Raw genomic sequence first — 22013 nt, 5'->3', positions numbered from 1 at the left:
TCAACTTATTATCAATCGAAAAGAAACACTATTCTCCTATGAATATTTACGTACAGTAAATACACAATTCTTTACAAAGGTATTGTCATCAGCAAAACTGCTCTTGTTAACCAAGTCGCAAAACGAATCACGAAACAATAGTTCAATCATTGAGTTTTAACATTTTCAGAATTCAAAAACATCTAATGATATCTCCGAATTACCCCAAAAATTCGTTAGAAAAACAACAATCATTCCGGCGGTTTCAATAGAAACCACAAGCACAAGCCACGACCGTGATCCATTTGCCGTCGCAACCCTCGCGCGATCGCGCGCGTAAGAGCAGTTTGCGTAATAGCCATCGCTATCGAAGCAGAAGAAGAGAGTGGGGACCAGAATTGCGAAACGAGCGTACGTCCCTAACTCTCGGGTGTCTCTGTCCGGCCGTGTCCCCCCGGCCGCTCTGCCCCGGACCCCCTGACGCACTTTATAACCGCGCGTTGACATAAATCAGCCGGAGCGCGTATAACCGTCCGGCTGGGCTCTTCCTCGACGCGTATCGCCGAGAGAGAAAGACAGAAGAGGCTTGGGCGATTTCCTCGACGCAAAGGATGATCGTGATCGTGTGCATGTCCGCGTCACCGATCGCAATAAAATCGATCCGGCTTCGATCGACTGCCAACACAGGATCCAGTACCCGGTTTTAATTGAGCCGCGCACTCTCCGAACGAGAAAGGGCGAGGGAACCGGCCCCCGAGAGCAAGAGATGCACGAGACGCGATGCTTCGCTCCGTTCGCGCTCGCGCGCTGGCGATCGCCTAGCCCGGGTCGAATAGGATCGACCGATACAACTCCATAAAACCGTGGAATTCGTGCTCGCCGGAAGGCAAAGGAGAAGAAGAAGGAGGAGGAAAAAAAACAGACGATTTAATCGTTTAAGCGCACGGTATCAAGATCGTGGTCGTGTTCCCTCGCCTTAACCGTTCCCTATCTTTGGTATTCAATTTAGAGGGTAATACGAGAAATAGAAGCGTGCGCGTACGCCTAGGGAAAGACAGGGGAACGGGAAGATCGGAGGGAGAGGAGAGAATCCAACTCCTTTCTCCTATCCGTGCTGTTTAATCCTCCATCTCCGTCGCGCCGTTACCGATTAATCTATGGGCGTGCGGTTAATCGTTTAACCGGCGCTCGATAGAGCAGTTTCTAATTAGCGGGAACGGAATGGAGGAGGCGTGATCAGATCGGAGTCGACGAGGGAAATCTGTAGGCCTCGAGGTCGTCCTCCGGCGAAGGGACGAGGCTCGACCGCTCGTGTGTTGCACAAGCGGAGGAAACGTTCACCCATGGGAACGGGGCCGAAGGGAGGAGAAGGATGGAGGAAGACACAGGTGGAGGAGATGGTGGCTCGTGCTCGGGCTCGCGGAAGAAGAAGAGAAACACGATGACCGGGGATGGAGCAGCCGAGAAACCGGGATGCTGCAAATTGAACCATTACGACTAGGTAGTAGTGGGTACGCGACCGAATCGACTGCAAGCGAGAGAGGATAGTCCTGGGGAGAGGATAGTTACAGCCTCGTCCCAACAGCTGGCAGGGTTCTCCGGAAAATAAGCGACCCGGTAAAAACGCGGCTTCCTCCGACGGGAGGAAGATCGAAAGAACAAGTCCGGGGAGGAGGGAAAAGAGACTGAAAAGCGAGACACGATGGAAAAGGGTGTAGCCTGGCCAGAGGTCTCGGGCTAGTGTTGCAAATTGAACCATTATAACTAACTGCACGAGCAAATCATTTCGAGAGCGTCGTTCTACGTAGGAAATAGTTACGAGCTTGTAAATACCACTCCAGCCTCTCTCGAGCTCCTTTTCCAACCAGGAAAAAGGAACGACGAAAAATCGTTCAACGAAGGATTACGGCCTAGGTAAGACGAATAAATTTCGAAGAGTCGGATAATAACTAGGCCCCGTACCGCCCTGATGCGGCGTTTATATGGGAGAGGGACACGGCGGCGCGCGTGTAAAAACGAGGAAAAATCCGCCGCGGTACAGGCAATAACGTCAAACAATCGATGGATAAACTCGTCGGGATGAGTCTCGTTCGACGATTCCTCGTAACGCTCGGATTGCGGAATAGTTACGACCTCGTCCCGCGGCCGCGCCGCCTGTATAAGGAACAACCAGAACGACGCGCTCTCTCGGCCGCGGACGGCCATTAGGGGCACGTGATCGAGATACGTCTTTTACGCTTTTCGATTTTCACCTGGTTTGCGTCTCCCGCGGTCCCGTCGTAGTGCATCACGTTGGGGTGCCCAGGCAAAGAACGCCGCGCGCCCCTTGAAGAAAGCATCACCCCCCTGGAGCAGAAACGAGGTAATTGCGAACAATTTAATGGCGGTCTCGTTAAACGAAAACCGCCCGGAGAAAGACCGGAATAAAACGCGATCGCTGCGAACCGGTACGCGCAGAGAGAGCATCGGCTTAAACGCTGGCCCCGGCTCGAACGCGACCGCGACATAACGTGTTGGTCATTTGTACCGATGGACCGACCGTAAAGTTCACGAGTGAAAACTTGTCTAGATGCTCCCAGATACAAATAAGGTAGCCTTCTTTCGTTGTGTATTGCCGTGTTGGAGGAATTCATCGTTGAATTTATTTGACTCTATGGAGACCGAAGTGTTCTTCGCTGTTTATATTGCAATCTGCGCCAACGTTACGCAATGCGAGTTATGAATAAAATTGAGTGTCGAATCTATTTCGCAAAATTTAATCCTTATGTCAGCAACCAACATGTTTGCGTTTGTTCGAACTTCAGAAGTACAATACAATATTCTTGTATAAACTATTAACCTCCACAGTACAAATATGTGTAGACGAAAACATCGAAATGGGAACCATTGCTAACAGAAGTCACTCATTTACCAATGTAATTCACAAAAGTATAACAATTTAATTAAATCGCACTCAACAAATACCACCTACGTCTTTGAATATTACAGCTTAAACAACAGAAAAATGGGAGTTGGGTATTTTGTCCAACCAAAAGTTCATATAAGAAACCCCCAGGTGCACAAACCGCAAGAAAGAAGACGCTCAAGGGAAATAAAAGTCGAATCGATTATCTCGAAGGCGTGACGTCTTGCGCTGGCCCCTTGTGAGCCCACTTGTTCAGGCATCGTTGCGCGAGACGCTGATAGAGCGGACCGTGTCAGAGCTCACGGACGGATACCCATCGATGAAGAAGGTGGAAAAGTCTGCTTGGCCGGCCGGTCGCCTGGCTTTAACGGGAAAAGGCTCGCGCGCGCGCGCGCGCGCGACCGAGGGGCGAACCGGCGTGGAAGACGGAAGGTCGGCAGCGGAGGAGCGAGCGAAAGAAGGTGGGGTCGCCATGGTTGTGGTCCGCCTGGGAACGACAGGACCACGCATTGTGATCCGAGCACCGAGGAGGCCACGCTACGCTGACCCCACGCTTTACATTAACCATCCACCGTGCACACACGCACGTAAACGGCCCGCCAACCCCTCGCTTAAGTTGTACCTGTTGCGTCGACTAATCATTGCTCCCGCGTACCTTTTCTTTTGTTTCCCCCTTTCCCTTGCCCCTCGCCGGGGACCCAGTGTCTCGTCCGTTCCCGGGACAAGGTTACGCAACGGGCACCGCGAAAACTTTCTTGCCCCGTGGTAAACAGAGTGGAACGTGGAATGCGGCTAGAATGGTTCCTCCTACGCCGAAATGGCGCACCCTGATCAGGGACATCACAGTTGCCTAACGAATTCCGCGTGAAAAAGGGGCGATCTTGTCTATCTTTCCGATTCTGTTAAAAGGATACCAGCTTTGGAAGTGATGATCGCGAAATCAAACAGATTATGGTAACTAATGAATTTTGTGGGAAAGTAAATTTTCTTTGGTGATAGTTTCAGCCTCTGGACGATGATGTCGCGATGTTGGCGATATCAAACTTTCATATTGAAAACCGAAAGCTGACGTGTAGTTTAGAGTACTTATCATTGTCCGGAAAGATCGGTTTCATTAAAAGCTTGTACACTAGTACTAGAAATGTTATACTAGCAAAATGTATAGATCGTTTCAGAACTACATTTCAAAACATAACAGTATCATAAATGATCTCTAGTGTTCTCCAAATAATTCACAGTTGCTTTAAACTTATTAAAGATAGCAATTAGACCGTCCAACCGTCTACATTCGTAAAAGTGTATAAAATTATATAAAAAAGGTGCACTTTTCGAAATAAAAATATCGCAAGAATAATTAGCTTGCCATTAAAAGAACCGAACAGCAAAAGCAACTCGTCTTTTATTGTAATGCGTGCACGAAGTAGTGAATTTATTTAACGATTTCCTGTAGGGGCACCTTTATGATTTCAATAATTGTAAAATAAAATATCGAAAAACGAGCCATTCTTACTCGTCTGAAGGCTGCAGTATTAAATACGTATATGTTAAAAGTATTCTCTTCATTCCTGCGGATTATACTCGAGAATCAAGTTTTGAATTATAGTTCTGAAGCGTCACTTCTCTGGAGAGAAGTATCGTTAAATGGAACAGACTTAACTCCTTGTCCTATGAGTCCTACGATTGTACTTCATGACACTAAGTTACAGTTAATAACTTAGTAGAAAAAGAAAAGAATTTGATGCTTATTCTGTGTCTACGTTTGCACAAAAGATTAAAGATCGATAATATACAAATAATATTCCATTTATATGGAATAATAAATAAATAACATTTAGATTTGTTGAATTCACTAGAAAATTTTCATCGCGAATCTGACCCGATGTAGGAGAAGGAGTTAAAAATGGAGAGAAAATCAAAAGGGACTTACCTTCGGGGCACTTGCATTCGTAGTCCAATTCGTTAATTTCGCGACACGTGCCTCCATTTTTGCACGGCGACGGGGTGCACGGAATATACTCGTTCTCGCAGTTCTGGCCAGTATATCCGCTCGAGCACATGCATCTGCAAAGGAAACAACTCGTTAAAATTATCGGCACCGAACGTACATATACACGAGGCAGATCGATTAAATGATCTGATGAAATCGCGATCGGCCGAGGCGATAAATAAATAGTTAATGTTCGCGTATTCCGCGCGATCGAGTCACCGGTCGCTAATTACAGAGTGCCATCCCTGATGATTGCGAGTATGAAACCAGTAACAACCTCCTTGAGCTGTCGAGAAAATGTACTCTAATAATTTTACATTCTGTAATCTTGGTGCATCCGAGATGACATTCATAACAATGGAAATTTATGACTCGAAATTTTGGCGGTGATTTTATGGTTGGAAATTCTTTCCGATGGGAATATCAACGATAGATATATAATAGATGACTTGCGATAAGAAAATTTTCTGTATCATTGATAAAGTTTAATGTTGGATATATATATTTAAAAATGGTTGTTTGCTAAACAGTAAACAATCGGAAACTGAAACAAAGAGTTAAAAGTAATCATGTGTTACAAATTTCTTACCTAATGAAAAGTTAACTGAACTGAAACTATGATAGTAACCTAATATGTCAAATATATTCGATGCACAATTTTTCTCTTTAGAGCGAAAAACAGTTTAAAAGAATCGACCAGATTGAATATTGTGACGAAATATTAATGATCGTATTCATTGAAGGCTTTCCGTCAAAATTTGAAATTTGAAATATTCCATGAATCAATAATATTCGTTTGATATACTAATATTTTTATAATAAAATTGAAACAAGTTCCAAATCGACACAATCGAAATTTCTGAATAAAACAATTGTTTCAAGATAATACTATCTCATAAAATTTGTTTCAAACGTCATCTTGATAGATTCAACATTTTTGTTCTAGACACAAGCATTCCACCGATTAAAATTAATCACCCCTCTTTATAATTCCGTAAGATAGAAGCAGATGAAACATTAAATTTCATGAGTTAGAACAATGTTCACGTATAATGAGAGAAAATGGTTAGCTATATGAATTACTCCGCGGTAATTCTACACTCATGCCTGGAAACAATTTGAATTACCCGGCGTTATTTTAAAATTACAAAAAAAACACGTTCGCGTAACAAATGAATAATGGGGAACGCGATACATTTTAATCAATTTCTCACAGTTCTGCTGTTCCTTGACTGTCATCAAGGACCAACACGAGACCAACGAACGACGGTATCCATTCAAACGATCAATATTTATAATACCGGTTTCTTGTATACCGTCGTCTTTTTATGCCTAGCGGAACATTTTTTACACGCATACTTTCGCGCGGCAATTAAAGAGAGAAAAAATATTATATCAACATTCTGAGTGATTTGTAAAGAAAAAGATATACTGAACTAAACAAGATTCAATAATACACGCATTAAAAAAACAGAACAATAGTGCAATTAAAACCGTTCCCTGTGTACGATATTCGTATGTTGAAAAATGGCGGGACAATTTTTTTTATATGACGCACCTCGAGCTCGCTGCCAGAAGGAGTACCAAGAACACACGCGTGAGATACATTTTCGCTCGATATCGATTCCCTCGGCTTGCAAAAAGGCGCTCTCCTCATATTTCGACAGGAACACGCGGGGTATTTACTCCATTTCCGAGAATCACCATTATTAACAACTTCAGATCAACTTTTTATATACTCTATATATCAATATAAATTTCCTTTTTTTCCGTTAACGATCACGAGAAAAATAAACCACATCCACCGTACACCTCACACTGATGCTCACACGGTAATCCTAAAGAGATGCACAAGTTCACACGTTAATAAATTGCACACTAGTTTCGTATCACAAAAAAATGAACCGGGAACAGTTCGTTGAGCAGTGTGTATCCGACCATCGATAACGAAGACAGGGAAAAAAAGAGCACACAGTTCCAACGGGGAAAACTTCAACGCGAGAAATGGCGGCTTCTGTTCAGGCACTGTCCGTTCCAGCCGGTATCAAGATTTATCACCGGTCCGATTCTGACACCAGCGTATAGGGTTTCGTTGGCTGGCACGCGTAGGCGATCTTCGATACCTCCATCGTCAAACTTCTCCCTTGATCGTGCCGGATGTTTCGCGGCGAAGCATTCGACAGTTCGACGATCGAATCAAGTCCCGTTCTCAAACTGGAGTAATGGTCGATCGGTTTCACAAATTCCACGATCGACCGTGAAAGATCAGTCTCCAAAAATTTCACCGTGCTGTCCCGACCATATAACCAACCGTTGATAAACAAACTATACGAGAAGCGGCCAACAAAATAAACTATACGTCAACGTTCGAACGGGGGGAAAAGGCGAACACCGTGTACGGTACACGGAGAACAGCCACGAGTGTAGCGAGGCCGCGTGAGCGTGTGTATCTCAGCCGTCCCTCGCTGCCGAGAGAAACGTACCCGGTCTTTTTCTCACGCTCGCTCGCGTCACTTTTCGTCGAGGCGCACGGTGTCTCGCTTCGACCACGGAATCGCCGGCACACGCGTAGCTGGAATCTCCGCAAAAATCGTGCTAGCCTCGATATCCAATCCGATGATTCGCGTGACAATGGGTCGAGCGTGCTTCAGCCTCTCTTAAACTCGCTCAAATAGCCTCTATCCTGTGTTACGACGGATCATGGACGAGATACCCATGACGGGAGGTACAGCAGACGTTGCCAAACCTCGGAACTGCTTCAGCATCAGACTTCTGTCAACATCCGAACTTTCGAACACATCTCCCCTGTTAATTAACGATCCCTTGACCCGCTTCCTTCGAAGTAACAATTTCACCCACGACCGTTTCTTCCAGCACTAGAATATCCAAGTTGTCTGAGGTGTAACGAAACACGCTGTTGAGCTTGCCGGTCTTTCGGAGCACAGCACGCCACTCGGTTAACTTCGCGGGGACCGAAAACGGAGTAACGGGAATCGTAACGTAGTGTCTGCCGCCGCGGTTGATCCCGGAACACTGTTGTACACTGTTGATTGTCACCTCGCGTTGCCACCTGTTTTCGCGCGTATTTTCCACAGTCGACGGCGGACTGAAGGGGGTGAGATGCGGCAGAGACGCGAACAGAACGTGTATCGTCCTCGGACGACTGGCGACTGACTAACCTTACCTTCTGGCTTGGGCCGCTCAGGGGGCGCCACCATCACCGGTGACCCTCTCCGCTTGGCGTCACATTCGATTCCCCCCCATCGCGGGCACCGTCATGACTCCGTTCTCTCTTTCCTTCTCGCTAGAGGCCCGGCCACTCGGTCGATCTCTCTCGCACCCGCGCTCGTTAACCAAAGTCCCCTCGGCTCGTTCCGTCACCCTTCGTTGGTCTTCGACCACGTATCGCGTTATCCCGCTTTAGCGGCCGCGACACCCGTAACCCTGTCTCTCTCGCGGCTACCACCTAGGGTCCTAGGTCGTAGAAACGATGCGGAATCATTGCGTGCATCTCGGGTCCCTGCCCCTGCTCTCTCCCCCCTCCTACCGGCCGTCGACGATACTATGTAAGAATTTTACTAATTCGATAGTTACACGATATTTCTCGCGTGTATCATAGTCCGACGCCGCGCCACGAAATTTGTTACGTGCTTCACGCATTCTGATCCCGATACGCTGAGTTGTTCGGGTTCGGGCACGGCAAAGGGTTCGGGAAAAATGTATTCGTGTTAAGAAGAATGGCGTGTGATTTTTCGTGAAATCGCGAGTGTGTGTTCGCTATTTATGGAGGAATATTGTTTTATAACACCCATGACCGGAATTGTTTAGAGTAAGATGGGAAATGATATTTCATTGAGGGGACAGATTGAACTAGGGATGGTTATTAAACTAGTTTAAATATTTTTCATCTTTTACAGTATCCTATGTTCAAATTGTTTATTAAGAACTGGAATGTAACAAAAGGAACAGTATTATTCAAATATACTCATAAAAATTAATACCGTTACACCTTCTCACCCGGAGCATGCATAAACATCAATAAAATAGGTCGGCGTAGACACTTGTACGACGGGGCGTCCAGGCAAATTGAAAAAACTCCCGAAGAAAAAGAGAAGGAAACAGGACCGAGAAGTTTACCACTTCTCGGAAATCGTATTCCATTTAATCACCGTCGATTATTATCATGGGAGCCAGCTCGTGAGACTCGTGTAAATTTGCACGGGTCCCGAAGAAATCTCGCTAATCCGTTCATATGAATATTTATGCGCGGTCCGAGCAAACAGACCTGGGGCGAAAGCGTGCCGGAGGCACGAAGATTCCGATTAAACGGTGTTGACCGGCACGCCTAAGCGAACTGAACAACAGGGGACCGGTGGTGGGCAATTTTCAAATTTAATTTTCACTTGTTTACTCGCATTGTGTGAAAACGACGGTATGGCTTGCGGGCATCCTCCGCCAGACCCGTCGATGGGGTTTCCAACTAGGGGATGATCCGGATTCCCATTTCCCTCCCCCTCCGCGAGCCGGGATAACACCGGCCAGACGAGGAGCAACCGAGGCCCTCGAGTTTCCTGACCCAACCCACGTTACGAATCTCCCTCCGGTCTAATCCATTATTCCGCATCGGCGGCCGCTAATGATCCTCGATACGTTCGATTTTCAAGAGAGAGTCCCCGCGCCGATCACACGTAGATTACCGCGCGATATATCCTCGAGAGGCGAGCCGGGCCACTGAATTGGCCTCGGCGAGAACACGAAATTCGCTCCACTTACTTTATGGAAAACAGTTCGGCCGCTAGAGCGAACAATACCGGAATAAATTGCGACCCGCTCAGCCGGGGAGAGAGGGGTACGCGGTACGCCTTACTTCCTCAGAATATTTAAATTGTAAGGCGAAGAGAGCCTCGCGAAACCCGGTTTCGCAAGCCGGTCATAAAGCTGAATATCGCTCGGGGAGCTCGAAGAGCGATATTCTCGCGGGCTTACGCTCGCCGGAACGTAAACGGATTTTAATACAGGCGGGTGGGTGTTTCCCGTTAGGAATACGAGCATTGTCTTTGTGACTGCGCCCCGGCGCGGCCCGTGGGCCCTCCGAATATCGAGAGGACAACGGTGGCACCGCTTATAAATCATGCGGCCCGAAAGCCATTCGATTCCCCCGGGCCAGTCGAGCACTGGCGAAGGGGTTAGGCACGGTTGATGTTTATGTGTCTCCGTTATATGATTCATATTGGATGCCACGCTGGCGGAGCCCGTGACAGGGAGGAAGCTTCAGGCTTGGCTCTCAGCAGTCAAAGGAACAAAATATGTCAGAAGTGATCCAGGAACCAGTCGAGAACCCCCGACTTTCGAACGGTCGACAACACGCAGTGCTTTCAGCGTCGAACACGCGCTTCCCTGTGGCTCGAGAAAACGAAAAAAGAAAACAGAAAGCGAGAGATAGAGAGGGAAACGAAAATAAGAGAGGAAGAAACGTGGAAAAAAGAGGATCGAGTCGCCTGGGAGTTGCTCCTTCCATCGGGCATTCTCTATTTGTTCCCTCCGTTTCGACAAATTCGGGAATTTACTGGCAAATATAACCGCAGAAAACACGACCGTATATTTCTCGGGCCGATTTTATCGAACGTTTCGGGCCGTCGAACTTGCGGCAGCGTGTATACGTGAAGATTGGATTAGTATGTGTGTGTACGGCAGAGCGAATCAAAATTTGTTTCAACCTCGCGATTCGGGTTTCAACCGAAACGAGATTCTTCTCGGTATGCGTACGCCGAAAGCCGAGGGAGAAGAAGAATCGCGCGTCGTATCCATAGATCGAGCCGAGCGTTCTGTCCTTCCGCGACGGTCGGTCACTTTTGGATCGGTTAATTAATTAGGCGCGCGATAGGCATTAAAATTCACCTGACAATTAAGACCTTAGTGTCCGAGGGACTCGTCCGACACCGAACGTGTTTCAGATGCCGGGATTATTGCGTCGCGATACACTCGGCGGGTACATAAAACGAGAAGCGCGTTCTTAGAAACAATTCTCTTACATAATTCATTAAGCGATGAATATTCTCTGGATAAAAGAAATAAGAAATTTTTTATTTTCAGCGATTCGAGAGGTGCTAAAATGGCGACCAGCCATTAATTCAAGAATACTGCGGGGCCCCTGTTCCGCGATGAATGATCAAATTGCAGTTGCAGTATGCAGGAGGTCGTAAAAGTTCTTCCGTCACTTTCTGAAATACTAATGAAAAACTATGGAATGAACGCCGATAGAGTGAACGTTTTTATTACACCTCAGTTCCGTCCTTTATGTTCTTAAAAACAATCGAAGAATGATTGCAGTTAAATTACATCAGTTTTAATGAACTTATTATTGCTAAACTCTGAATTGGTTTTTCGTTATATACTGTAATTCGCATAATTAATGTCATAGTTTCATATTATACGTTCCGATAGAAAGTTAGACAAATATTAATAGCTTTGGCTGAGGGGTGCAGAAAAAGTTTATAGACACCGTAAAGTCACACAGTCATCAACAAGGAAGATTCAATTATTAATTAAATATAAAAAAAACTTAGCTTTTAGCTTGAGAATTTATTTCCTATTTGATGTCCGACGAAATTCTAACGGGAAAACATCAACAATATGAAAAAGTTACCATTCCGAGGATCAGCAAAACTATTCATCTATTTAATCAAAGCATATCTACTAATCCTTTACACTCAAAAGCTGACTTCCAGACACTACTTCATTTAATATAATAAAATTACAAAGTTGTATATAAAACATTAATGTTTGTATATATTTTCCCAAAACATACAAATTCACATTAATCTTTCTATTATTTTGCTTTCAAAGAATATCGTCTGTCTCATCCACAAATACTGAATACTTCTAATGAAAAACTTTCAAGTGTAAAATGTTATTCTTCAGAAAACAAAGTTCCCTTTGAGACTCGATACAAATTTTACATACATATACACATATATTTGGACAAAACATGCCACTCTTTTTATGAAAGAAACACTGATCCCCTAACGATTGAATACCTGTCATCTGACATAATCAGCAAAAAGGATATTTAATGTCCCTCGACCTAACCCGGGCCATTAACAAAACTCAATTTTCGTTGTGCCTGAACACGTATCCTATCGCGGTCGCAATAACATTGTAAAATGAAGTCATTTCGGTAGGGCGCGCAAGCACAATGGCAAAACAGCGAGTAAGAAGGAAGCCGATCGCGCGCGCGCGCGCAGTCGCGACAAATGGAAAAAGGCGCGGCCGGCACGAAACTAATGGGACTGGATCCAAGCGGACGAATCGATCGCAGTTTGTCACGATCGGTCGATCTGGTCCCCGGCTCGTTATCATTGGCCGCGAGGCTGGATGCGCCTCATGCTTGCTCTTTTATTTGCGGCCGAAAGCGACGCGTGATTCCCCACGGCGACGGATCTAGTCCGCAAGTGGTTTTTACGGCGCGACGAGACGCGGCCAGAACCGGGCGTACGATCCGCAGCGGTATAATTTCGCCATTCGTTTCGACGTCCAGTTATTTCGTGTGGCCTGAAGGACGAACGGAATAAAAGCCACCGTAGAGAGATCGTCTTCCACGAAGAGGAACAGGAAGACGGGGGAGATCGACGGGAAGAACAGAAGAGCAGAAGAACGAGGCCCATTTTTCACGGGGACCTGCGGGCGCGACGGAAAAGGACACGCAACAGAAACCGTGTTTCTAATGCGACCGTGAGTCAGGCTTTGGTGTTCGTTGGCCGAAAAGTCGATGATGTATTCATCGACTGTGTTTGATCGAGATTAAGGTCTTGCGAGTTGGAGAGTAAATAAACGGATTTTTTCAGATTTTATCAATTTGTGTATTGTTAGCGATGGTACTTTTAAAATGATTTGAATCGGTATGTAACCGTAGATAAAATTATAGATAAATATTAAATGGAGGTTTCTATTTAATATTGACAGTTCATATATAAAAGCTATTTGTTCGCTACTCTGATGCTACACTGATGATCATCCTACCGACCAAATAAATAAAACATGAATTGAAAACAATGAACAACCTTTTCAAGAAAACAGACGCTTAAACAGCCCATTCGCACATCACAAAACTCGATCAATCTTTTTTGCCAAAGTATTAATAATTAATGCATTGCAAAAAACTCGGAACTGCCAATCAATTAACTTCAATTAGAGCTTACGATTACTTTCGAGAATCAGTACCCTTTAACTGGCGAGCACACCTAATGGCCGAAGAGTAATTTTAATTGACAATAATTGAATAGCTTTCTCGTGCAACGAGGAAGAAAGTAGGGGTGAATTAATTGAATGCGAGGGGCTGCGAAGATCGGTCCTGGGGGTTCCCATTTTGTCATTAGTGGTACCAAAAATTGATAGGAGCCATTATGAGGAACCAGAGAAGGAGGATTTTAATTGATGCCAAATTGGAACGCCCGGAGAAGATCGAAATCGGCCGAAAGATCGGAGCTCCGATTGACGAAGGCTCGTTTCCGATCGTCTTTACGAGGCTATCAAGCATCGCGATGAAAACATCCTCGCGCTCGATGTTAACCCCCTGGCCACCCTGAACGAGATATCACGCAAGATGATACGAGCCTTCTTGACGTGTTTTGCAAGGTATCTCGCGACATGATATGAGCCTTTTTGACGTTTTTAATGAGATACCTCGCAACTTGAAACATGCATACTTTGTTTTTTCACAGATCCTTCGGTTGTATGCTGCCAGCTATATAGTGATAGGTATAGCGTAGCTCCTCAGTTGTCGAATTTGAGTCTTGTTTGTTATTTGGAAGCGTTCAGTTTTCATAGTTATTCGCAAATACGTTCGTTCGGAGTTTCTAAGTCGTAGTAACATCAGTGATAATTAGATAAAGACAAGTGGAAATACATGTACTGTACTATTTGACGATGAATTATCATTACCGAAGTGGCTGAAGAAACTTGAGGACGAAAAAAAGTCGAAAATTTTAATAACTCAAAAAACTCCTTATTTTTCCGTGCTATTTATCCATGTAAATAGTACTAGTTACAATCTACTATACTTATAGAACCGAACCGTTAAATGAACAGACTAATTATAAGCAGCGAGATATATCGTCAAACTCGTTTAGCGGTTGATATACATTAATTACCATAATTCTAAATATTAATCAATACGATTGTCAAACGTTAAATATCGTGTTACGAAATATTTCGTCCAAGGTGGTGAAAGAGTTAAAAACACTCTCGGTTAATGATAACCTTTCTCCTTTCAGTTATCGATACATGTTCCATGATTACAGCTTCATAACTCGCGCGCCGCCGACATTATCGAGGAATTTCATATTAGACAGAAATGACAGGGGCGATTGATGAAAGAAGTGTTTTCAAACCGCATCGATTATCTGATCAAAAGCACGGAGTGTATAATAATTTCTGGGTATAATTTCATTCATGCATTTGAATACGTGAATAGTAAAGCAGGTTTTTACACAAATTTGTCCTATCCGGTCTCGTTTCGAAGTTTCAGCCCTTTTCGTGTTGCACGGATTGTCCCACCTGCTTTCACAGAAATTAGGTACATTTAAGTGATCATCTTCTGGTATGTTTAACATTATGAAAGATTGAATTTTGACTGCCCTGGTGGTCGTTGACGACCGCCGCTTCCAGATTGCTTGGAAACAATTAAAATATGTAAAACGATTGCTGTCAAATAAAAACGTTTTCTAACTTCGGCAATTAGATAATAGTGTAACGTAAAAATCGTGAAACCAAATAATTAATAACTATTTCTATTCATCTTAATAGCTTCAACAATTACATAATAGTGTAACGTAAAAATCGTACTACCAAGTAATTAATAATGATTTTTATAATTCTTAATAACTTAAGTAACTAGATAATAGTCCAACGTAAAAGTCATCGTACCAAATAATTAATAATTGTTTCTGTTCGTCTTAATAGCGTAAGTAACTAGATAATAGTGCAACATAATAATCGTAGTACCAAATAATTAATAATTGTTTTGATTTATCTTTTCTTTGAAGGAATATATCAAAGGTGATATATCAAATTCTCAAGATTCTCGTGGCAGTTAATGTGTTAATTACGTTCGCTGAATTCATCAGGTATTATGAAGTCGAAGTCCAGCTCGTTAGCTTTTCCTTGTTATTCTTCTTTTTCCGAATGTTACGGAGCCACTTTTTGTTAACACGTTATTCACTGACAGATTTATTTGATCGCCGATGCGGTTTCAGTTTTTTGGAAGATGAAACGATCGACTCTTAATGAAAGTCTCGAGAAGAACGATTCTCGTGTTAAAATAAACATGGCGGATGCCCGCAAGTGAATTCCGGTTCCCGCGCAATTTCATCCTCCTTTCGCACGGGAATGCTACGGAACATTGTTTCGGATCCAGATCTAGATCGTCTCATTGATTATACATCGGAAACTCCGTTACGCGTTTGCATTTTACGGGACGGAAACGAGACTAACCTACGGGACTTCGTTTGCAGATCTTGTGTTCGTAAAACACGTCTGTTGACAATGTTTTCTTTGAATATTTTTGTGTTCATCAATTTTAAATAATATTATCGTTGTGACGATAACATTTAGTACTCACTGAAATAGGAAAGAAAGGAACGAAAATATTCGTATCTAAAATTCAGTGTCAATTTCATCAATTTACATATTTTTCATTATTCCACTTGAGCCCATTATAATAACGATATAACTCAACTTAAATGTTTAATGTTTTAATATAAAATATCTTCAAAATATGCAATAGAACTTTTATTTTCTCAGTTTTTCTTATAGTGTTACTATAATGGGCGCAAACGAAATAATGAAAAATATGTAAATTGAATAAAATTGATATTAAATTTTATGTAAAAATATTTCAGTTCCTTTTCATTTTTATTTAATTTGGTTAAGGTATCTCCTAATAATATTGATTTTATAAAAAGTGATTTTATTCAGCTTATTTTCTTCGAAACTCAATTTGAATGCACTGAAAACAAAGACAAGAGTGCGTTGAGTCTTGCAGCAAACCCGGCGTATCTGCAGAACCAGCTTTTCGGCCATGGCAGAGTTTCCAGTTTACCGGATTAATCGTGCACTTGGGCAACAATTAATTCCGCGTGTGGGGTGTTGTGTGTCCGGAGCCATGACGTAAACGGATGCACGGCGTGCAAAGTAAAGAGCATAATGCCGGATTAACGTGGCTAATGGAACGCCAGTACAAGGCGCTTTCCCACCGTCGTAATTGCCTAAATTGGTCGGACTCGATAATCGTTATGTCAGACGATTCTCGACGATCAACTTCCCAGTTGGACAGTCTCCTGCGAATATTCGTTCTCCAACGAACCGGGAAAATATTAAGTCACTTTCACCGTGCATTGTTCCCTCCACAAGTTGCATGGTGTCGCTGTTCTCGATGACTGATTCGGGAACATAGAAATTCGTCCATTTCTTCAATGAAAATGAAACGAAAATTGAAAATTTCAATGTCAATGCTTCAATGCATTATGAAATTAATAAACAAAATTTGTAAATTTGTATCTTTAATCCTTGAATAAATACAAAATAAACCTTTCACGAAAATAATATATATGAAAATAAAGGGGATACACAAAAATATAAAAGCACGAAGTAAAAGTTACTCTAAAACAAACACCAAAACAGAACAGCACGTATCGAAGGAAAATACTAAAAACAAGAATTGTTACAAAAATAATCTCTACAGTTATATTTGCTAAGGCACGACATTACATTTCGACTACGAAAAATCAAGCAATTCAACAGCATACAGAAACAAATTCACCGACGCTTGTATCAGGATCTCCAAACGTAACCGAGTTCAAGCACTGTCGCACTTTTAACAAGGACTGGAAGCAACAACGTGTCAGATTAATGTTCGGGACAGCGGTTGGACGTGTATCGGACAGTATCCGATGCAAGAATCATCGCGGTATTTAACCGGGCTGGTAACCATTGGCGTCGCCAACAAAGATTTCGCTGAGAGTAAGATTAAAAACGATTATCAGACGATTTAGCTCGATTAACCGGTCGAAGGCAGGTGACGCTTGGAATTCTATCGTGACGACGACATCTGAATGGATTACGTACTCGTCATGGTATCTTACATGTGTAGGATTAGTTCCTTGCGCTGTTTCGAAGATGCGCACTCTTGCGCGCGCGCGCGCGCGCTAAAGATCTCTCCTAGATCCGGCCGATGACCGAATCGAGATAACAAAACCGCGTGAAGGCGGTGGAATTCGCAACGTAGGGCCGAATCGTGACAAACTGGCTGGTCCGGATGCGAGAATTAATTAGTCAAGGATCTACAGATGTCCGGAGAATTCTAGATTGCTGCATCGATAACCGAATGCTACCGAACGGTATTTGTAGCCGCGAGAAAGTTATTTACGCAAGCGGATCGGCATAAATCATCTGTTCTCATTGGTTTTATTAGGCGTGAACGGGGTCTCATTATTTTCTCAAACGATTTGGAAACTGCGTGGAAGGAATAACAATATAGGTAAACATTAAATCTTGAAATTACGTCATTTTGAAAATGAGGTCTCAGGTCTGTTTCCGTTTCTGCTGGTAATAAGCAATCCTTTATTTAAAGAAAGAAGGCGGCGTAGTTTGAAAAAAACAGCTAAAGGTTATTGTTTCAAAAAAGATTGAAAGCCTTGAGTGCCAAGGCACCTAGTCATCCGAAGTTTAATATAATTTCATGTTCTTCTTAAATTGCTATTAAATCAGATTCTGCTTTCTCGAGTGTATATGCGAAATTATATATAATGACAGACTAATTATGATTTGATCTCAGAACTGCAGGGACTATGGGATTAACTTTTAATTTCTTTATTACATGTAATAAATAACAATACGAGCGGTGGGATATCAAGTAAACAGGTAAGATGATACAGGTAAACGTTTTAATGCGTCTGTATGTTAAGGTATCGTGTAATCAGTGCATATTCACTATAATTCGTTGTACCTAATAAAGTAGACAATAATAAACGGAACAGAATCATAATAAGAAGGAACTTAATTTGCAAAATCGTTTATAATCACTAAGATTCCAAAGTTGCCAGCAAATCAGATAGCAAGTTTGTAGATTAGATTCCCATGTAAGTTGCTTATTACCATATCAATCCTTTTTCCAACCATTGCTTTAAATAACGTTCGGCATTCATCGAATTAATTTCATTAACGTTTTTATCGAACTTGCTCCATAAAAATCGTATAATATTAGATTTAAAGCATGCGGAACTACGACCGTATCCCAATTTCATCATTCTAAGACATTCTGGAAACTGTTTCATAGATGATAAGAACCAGATACTGCTCGAACGAGTGGTTCGAATCTGAATATATCATTGCATAAATTATCAATTTTTTTTGTATCGCTTGTAATAAATTCAGGCATGTGGCGCGAATTTTTTCTCACTGCGGTACGCGAAACACATATCCGATTTCGCAATATATCTTTTATAAATTGCGCGTCACCCGACATTTCTGCCTGGATGCATTTCGCATAAGTACGATTTACGCAAATCGAGGGAGTCGACCGCGCGAAGGGTAGTGATTAATGCGGTAAAACCGTCGACAGGGATCGAGCTGTCAAGGTTAAATTCCGTTACACTTCGTGCAAAAAAACGACGATGTAAATGAGATAACCATTCATTGCTTCACGTTTCCATGGTCGACGAGGTTCTATTTGCTCGATCTATCCTACCATTCATGTTAATAATTCGATTAAATTGGATTTGACCTCGATCGCCACCTTTCGACACTACCTTTAGCGGGAATAATCAATAGTTTAGGGCAAACGTTGCTCAACGGATGCTTAATTATCGTTGCGCAATCCTTGACGCGCTTCTACTATTTATAATCCGGTCAAGTTTTGTGAGCGGCTAAATCGTTTGAAGCGAAGGCAAGGTCTCGGAACTTTTTTTAATTAACCATGGATCGTTGGTTTGTTACTTTACTTGAGGTTTTCATATGTAAATCGATCGATTTACAGAAAGATTCTGATATTAGATTTCTATCTAATAAATTAAGGTATATTCTGTATAGAATATACAGAATGTTTCTGATATTTATATTTGTCTGTTTGATGTACCATGTCTGATATTAGGAAATATCGAATGGAACAATAATTTAATATTTATTCGAATGTCGGATCAACGAAGATTCTTTTTTATTTCAATTGATGAGAACTTTCTTTTCGATTGTTGATTTTATAAAAAAATTAAGCGACGATATATTGGTGCAATGAAAAATTTGACTTTGTCCGTGTTTTATTTTACTAACGTAATATTTCTCTTCGCAGGATAATTTTATGTCAACTTACGTTTCTTGTTTCATATCGTATTTCTAATCTATTTAAAATTACTGTTAATTTATTGTACAGGACAAAAACGAACAGGTCTGGGTTAGCTGCGCAAGAAAGAGAAATATATAAAAATGAAAGTATCGTACATAAAATAAATTGAGAGATAACCTGTTCACAGAGCACCATGCATGGAATCTATTAAGGTCTTCCTGAGTTGATAGAGCACATAGCCGATTGACAATATAATGATAAATTTTCAAGTCATCAGAATATAGTAAAACTTTACAGAATCATAAAACTCCAGGATATCTAGTGAGATGAGTGCCCTGGAAGATTCCATATTTAACAAGTGTATCAATATTATATTGGCAATAAAACTATAGAACCAGCAGAAAAAGTAACTATTACTTCCTAATGATTTCAATTTAGAGATACAGATTGGGTGGTTGATAGAGTCAAAAGCCTTTTTGAAATGTGTGTCCGTCTATAAGCTGTAAATCCTATTTAATTACATTTGACAAGTAATGATGATCTTCTCGTAAATTGATAGTAGCGCGTTGCTCATTAATGATTATGTTCTTCCACAGGAAATATCATTTACTTATAATTATATTTCCAATTATTTCCAGAATAACATCCTGAATGTAAATAGAACTATAACTTAAGACTGAAATTAGATTATCAGCTTCAATAATTAGACGACGTTTCTTCGACAGTTAATCTCGGTGTTCTGACAAACATTCTGTCAGTAATTTATTGCTTATTAATTAACGAGTAGAATAAAGCGCGCAATGACTTCCAACCTAACCAATTCTTTCGCAATAATAAAAAATACTAACATTCACTTCTCAATTATAAGATAAAAGCTTCATGCTCTGTCAAACAATGAACGCTAAACAAATAAAAATTGTAAAAATAACTCTATTTCTTAAAACCAATACTTCCATTCTATTCAACTCTATGACAGCAGTTCAAACTACTAATTTTCATTTCTAAATAACAAAATTAAAGCTCCGTAGTTAAATACTATTTTCCTAATTATAATGCGTTAAGAATTTGTTTCTTTTTTTATCGAATTATGAACAACATAATACTCCTATCAACGTAGTTCCGAAAACGATTATTAAAAAGTTCAACATAAACCAAATACAGTAGAACTCCATTTACATGAATCAAACTTTAATAATTCCCAATTGTCTAAACTCTAACTGATCTACTACACAAACAATCGCTTCGTATCAATTCATTTACATGAACAATTTGTTATATGATCTACTTTGTACCCCAACAAATTCGGATAAATAGAGTTCCACTGCAGTTCATCCCACAAACTTAACCTCCGACACCTCTTCACCTACAGCCCAAACGGCACCGGTTTCACCCCCGGCCACGTATTCAGTCCACGTAAAAGGACCTCCATCCTCCGCGGCCGGTATCCGAGGTAACCATAACTCAAACGTTCGAGATCCCGATGAGTATCAGCGAGCAGCGGACGCGAGAAACCAGCTTCCCCTACGGGAAGTTTCTGTATTCCCGACGCGCAAACGAAGATCCTTAATGGTCCCGGTTGATGGGTCGGTTAGACGCGAGCGTTGCCCGGGCGAAATTCGAAAATCCCGCGGTCGGCATTCACGGCACGTAGTTATCGGTCACCGAGGAACGTAGAAACGGGTTCTTCGAATCGCTCGGGATCTTTGTTTCGCTTCCTCGCGCCGGGTCCGTGGAAGGAACGGGCTCCGCTTCACGACCGCTCCGAGCCGACCCGGCTTTGACCCCGTCTAGGCTTCCATCGCCGCGTGGAAACCACTTCAAAGTCGAGCGATCTACGATCTACGGTTTAACCCGTGCGCAAACGTATGTATCACAGGCTGGCACCGGCCACGCACACCTTGATTCAGGCGTATGAATATGATATCGCGCGTGAGACGCGTGACATCCAGACGCGAAAGACCGTTTGACAAGAACCGTCACGGCGCAAGGCTATGAGAACGCCGATGGTCCTCGTCAGATTACTTTCTTCTGCTTTGACTTCAAGGTTAACCGCGGCTACGCAACCGATCTTGATAGCGTTTGCGTACACACCGATCGTGGCGGTGTTTAATTTTCTGCTACCGAGGGAGAGGCGAGCGTTAATGGTGCACGGCGCGCGGTTTTATCGATCTGGGTTAATCGTTTGGTTTCTTCTTTCACTGTCGGTGAATTTGTTTTTGGGAGATTGTGGGTCTGCTTCAATTGAGTTGTATAGGAGTGGTGATTGTTGAAATGAAACTGTTGAACTGGGGAATTAAAATATCTGCGAATGTAAAGAGTGTGTTGATATTGTTGGGATGTAAGTTTATGTTACCTTTACATCATATTTTGTACAGGTATTTATTAATATTTAACGTATACACTGACTGTTATATTTTGTTAAATTATGTTTCTTTGGTATTTACAATGAATTAATGTATATATAACAATATAAATATGTAAATCATAATTATGTCTTTGCAAATTGGAATATTAGTTCATAAGAGAATTTTAAGCTGTGCTTTTAAGTACCTTCAGAATATACAAGATTAACAAACAGAATTAACGAATAAGCAATCATCGTTCAGTTTAAAATTGTAAAAGAGCAAATGTGGAGAACAAGTCTTCTGCAAACGTTCATGATGAATCAGGTGCGAGTTTTGTCTAGAAGCCGAGAAGAATTTGACCCTGCGGGGGCAATCACGGTGAGGCCCGAAATTGCCGAGGAGGCCACGCTTTATCAAGATCCGTTGCGAATCCACCGGAGGGGTAAGGAATACCGGCAGACT

The 22013-nt window shown here is 42.3% G+C and overlaps 1 protein-coding gene across 3 annotated transcripts in view; it reads right to left on the bottom strand.

Moving 5' to 3' along the window:
* N (neurogenic locus Notch protein) overlaps nucleotides 1–22013 on the bottom strand; it is a 336265-nt gene that overhangs the window by 173921 nt on the left and 140331 nt on the right. For 2 of the 3 annotated variants that reach the window (XM_076371906.1, XM_076371907.1), the window contains exon 5: nucleotides 4812–4945. In XM_076371906.1, the coding sequence (XP_076228021.1) occupies nucleotides 4812–4945 (134 nt within the window). Of the gene's footprint in view, nucleotides 1–4811; nucleotides 4946–6429; nucleotides 8046–22013 lie in introns of those variants that run through there. The other variant, XM_076371908.1, reaches the window with a different exon arrangement.

Source organism: Nomia melanderi, chromosome 11 (assembly GCF_051020985.1).
Source record: "Nomia melanderi isolate GNS246 chromosome 11, iyNomMela1, whole genome shotgun sequence".
Lineage (NCBI taxonomy): Eukaryota > Metazoa > Arthropoda > Insecta > Hymenoptera > Halictidae > Nomia > Nomia melanderi.
The sequence above is the reverse complement of the archived record's forward strand: the minus strand, read 5'-3'. Positions and strand labels throughout refer to the sequence as shown.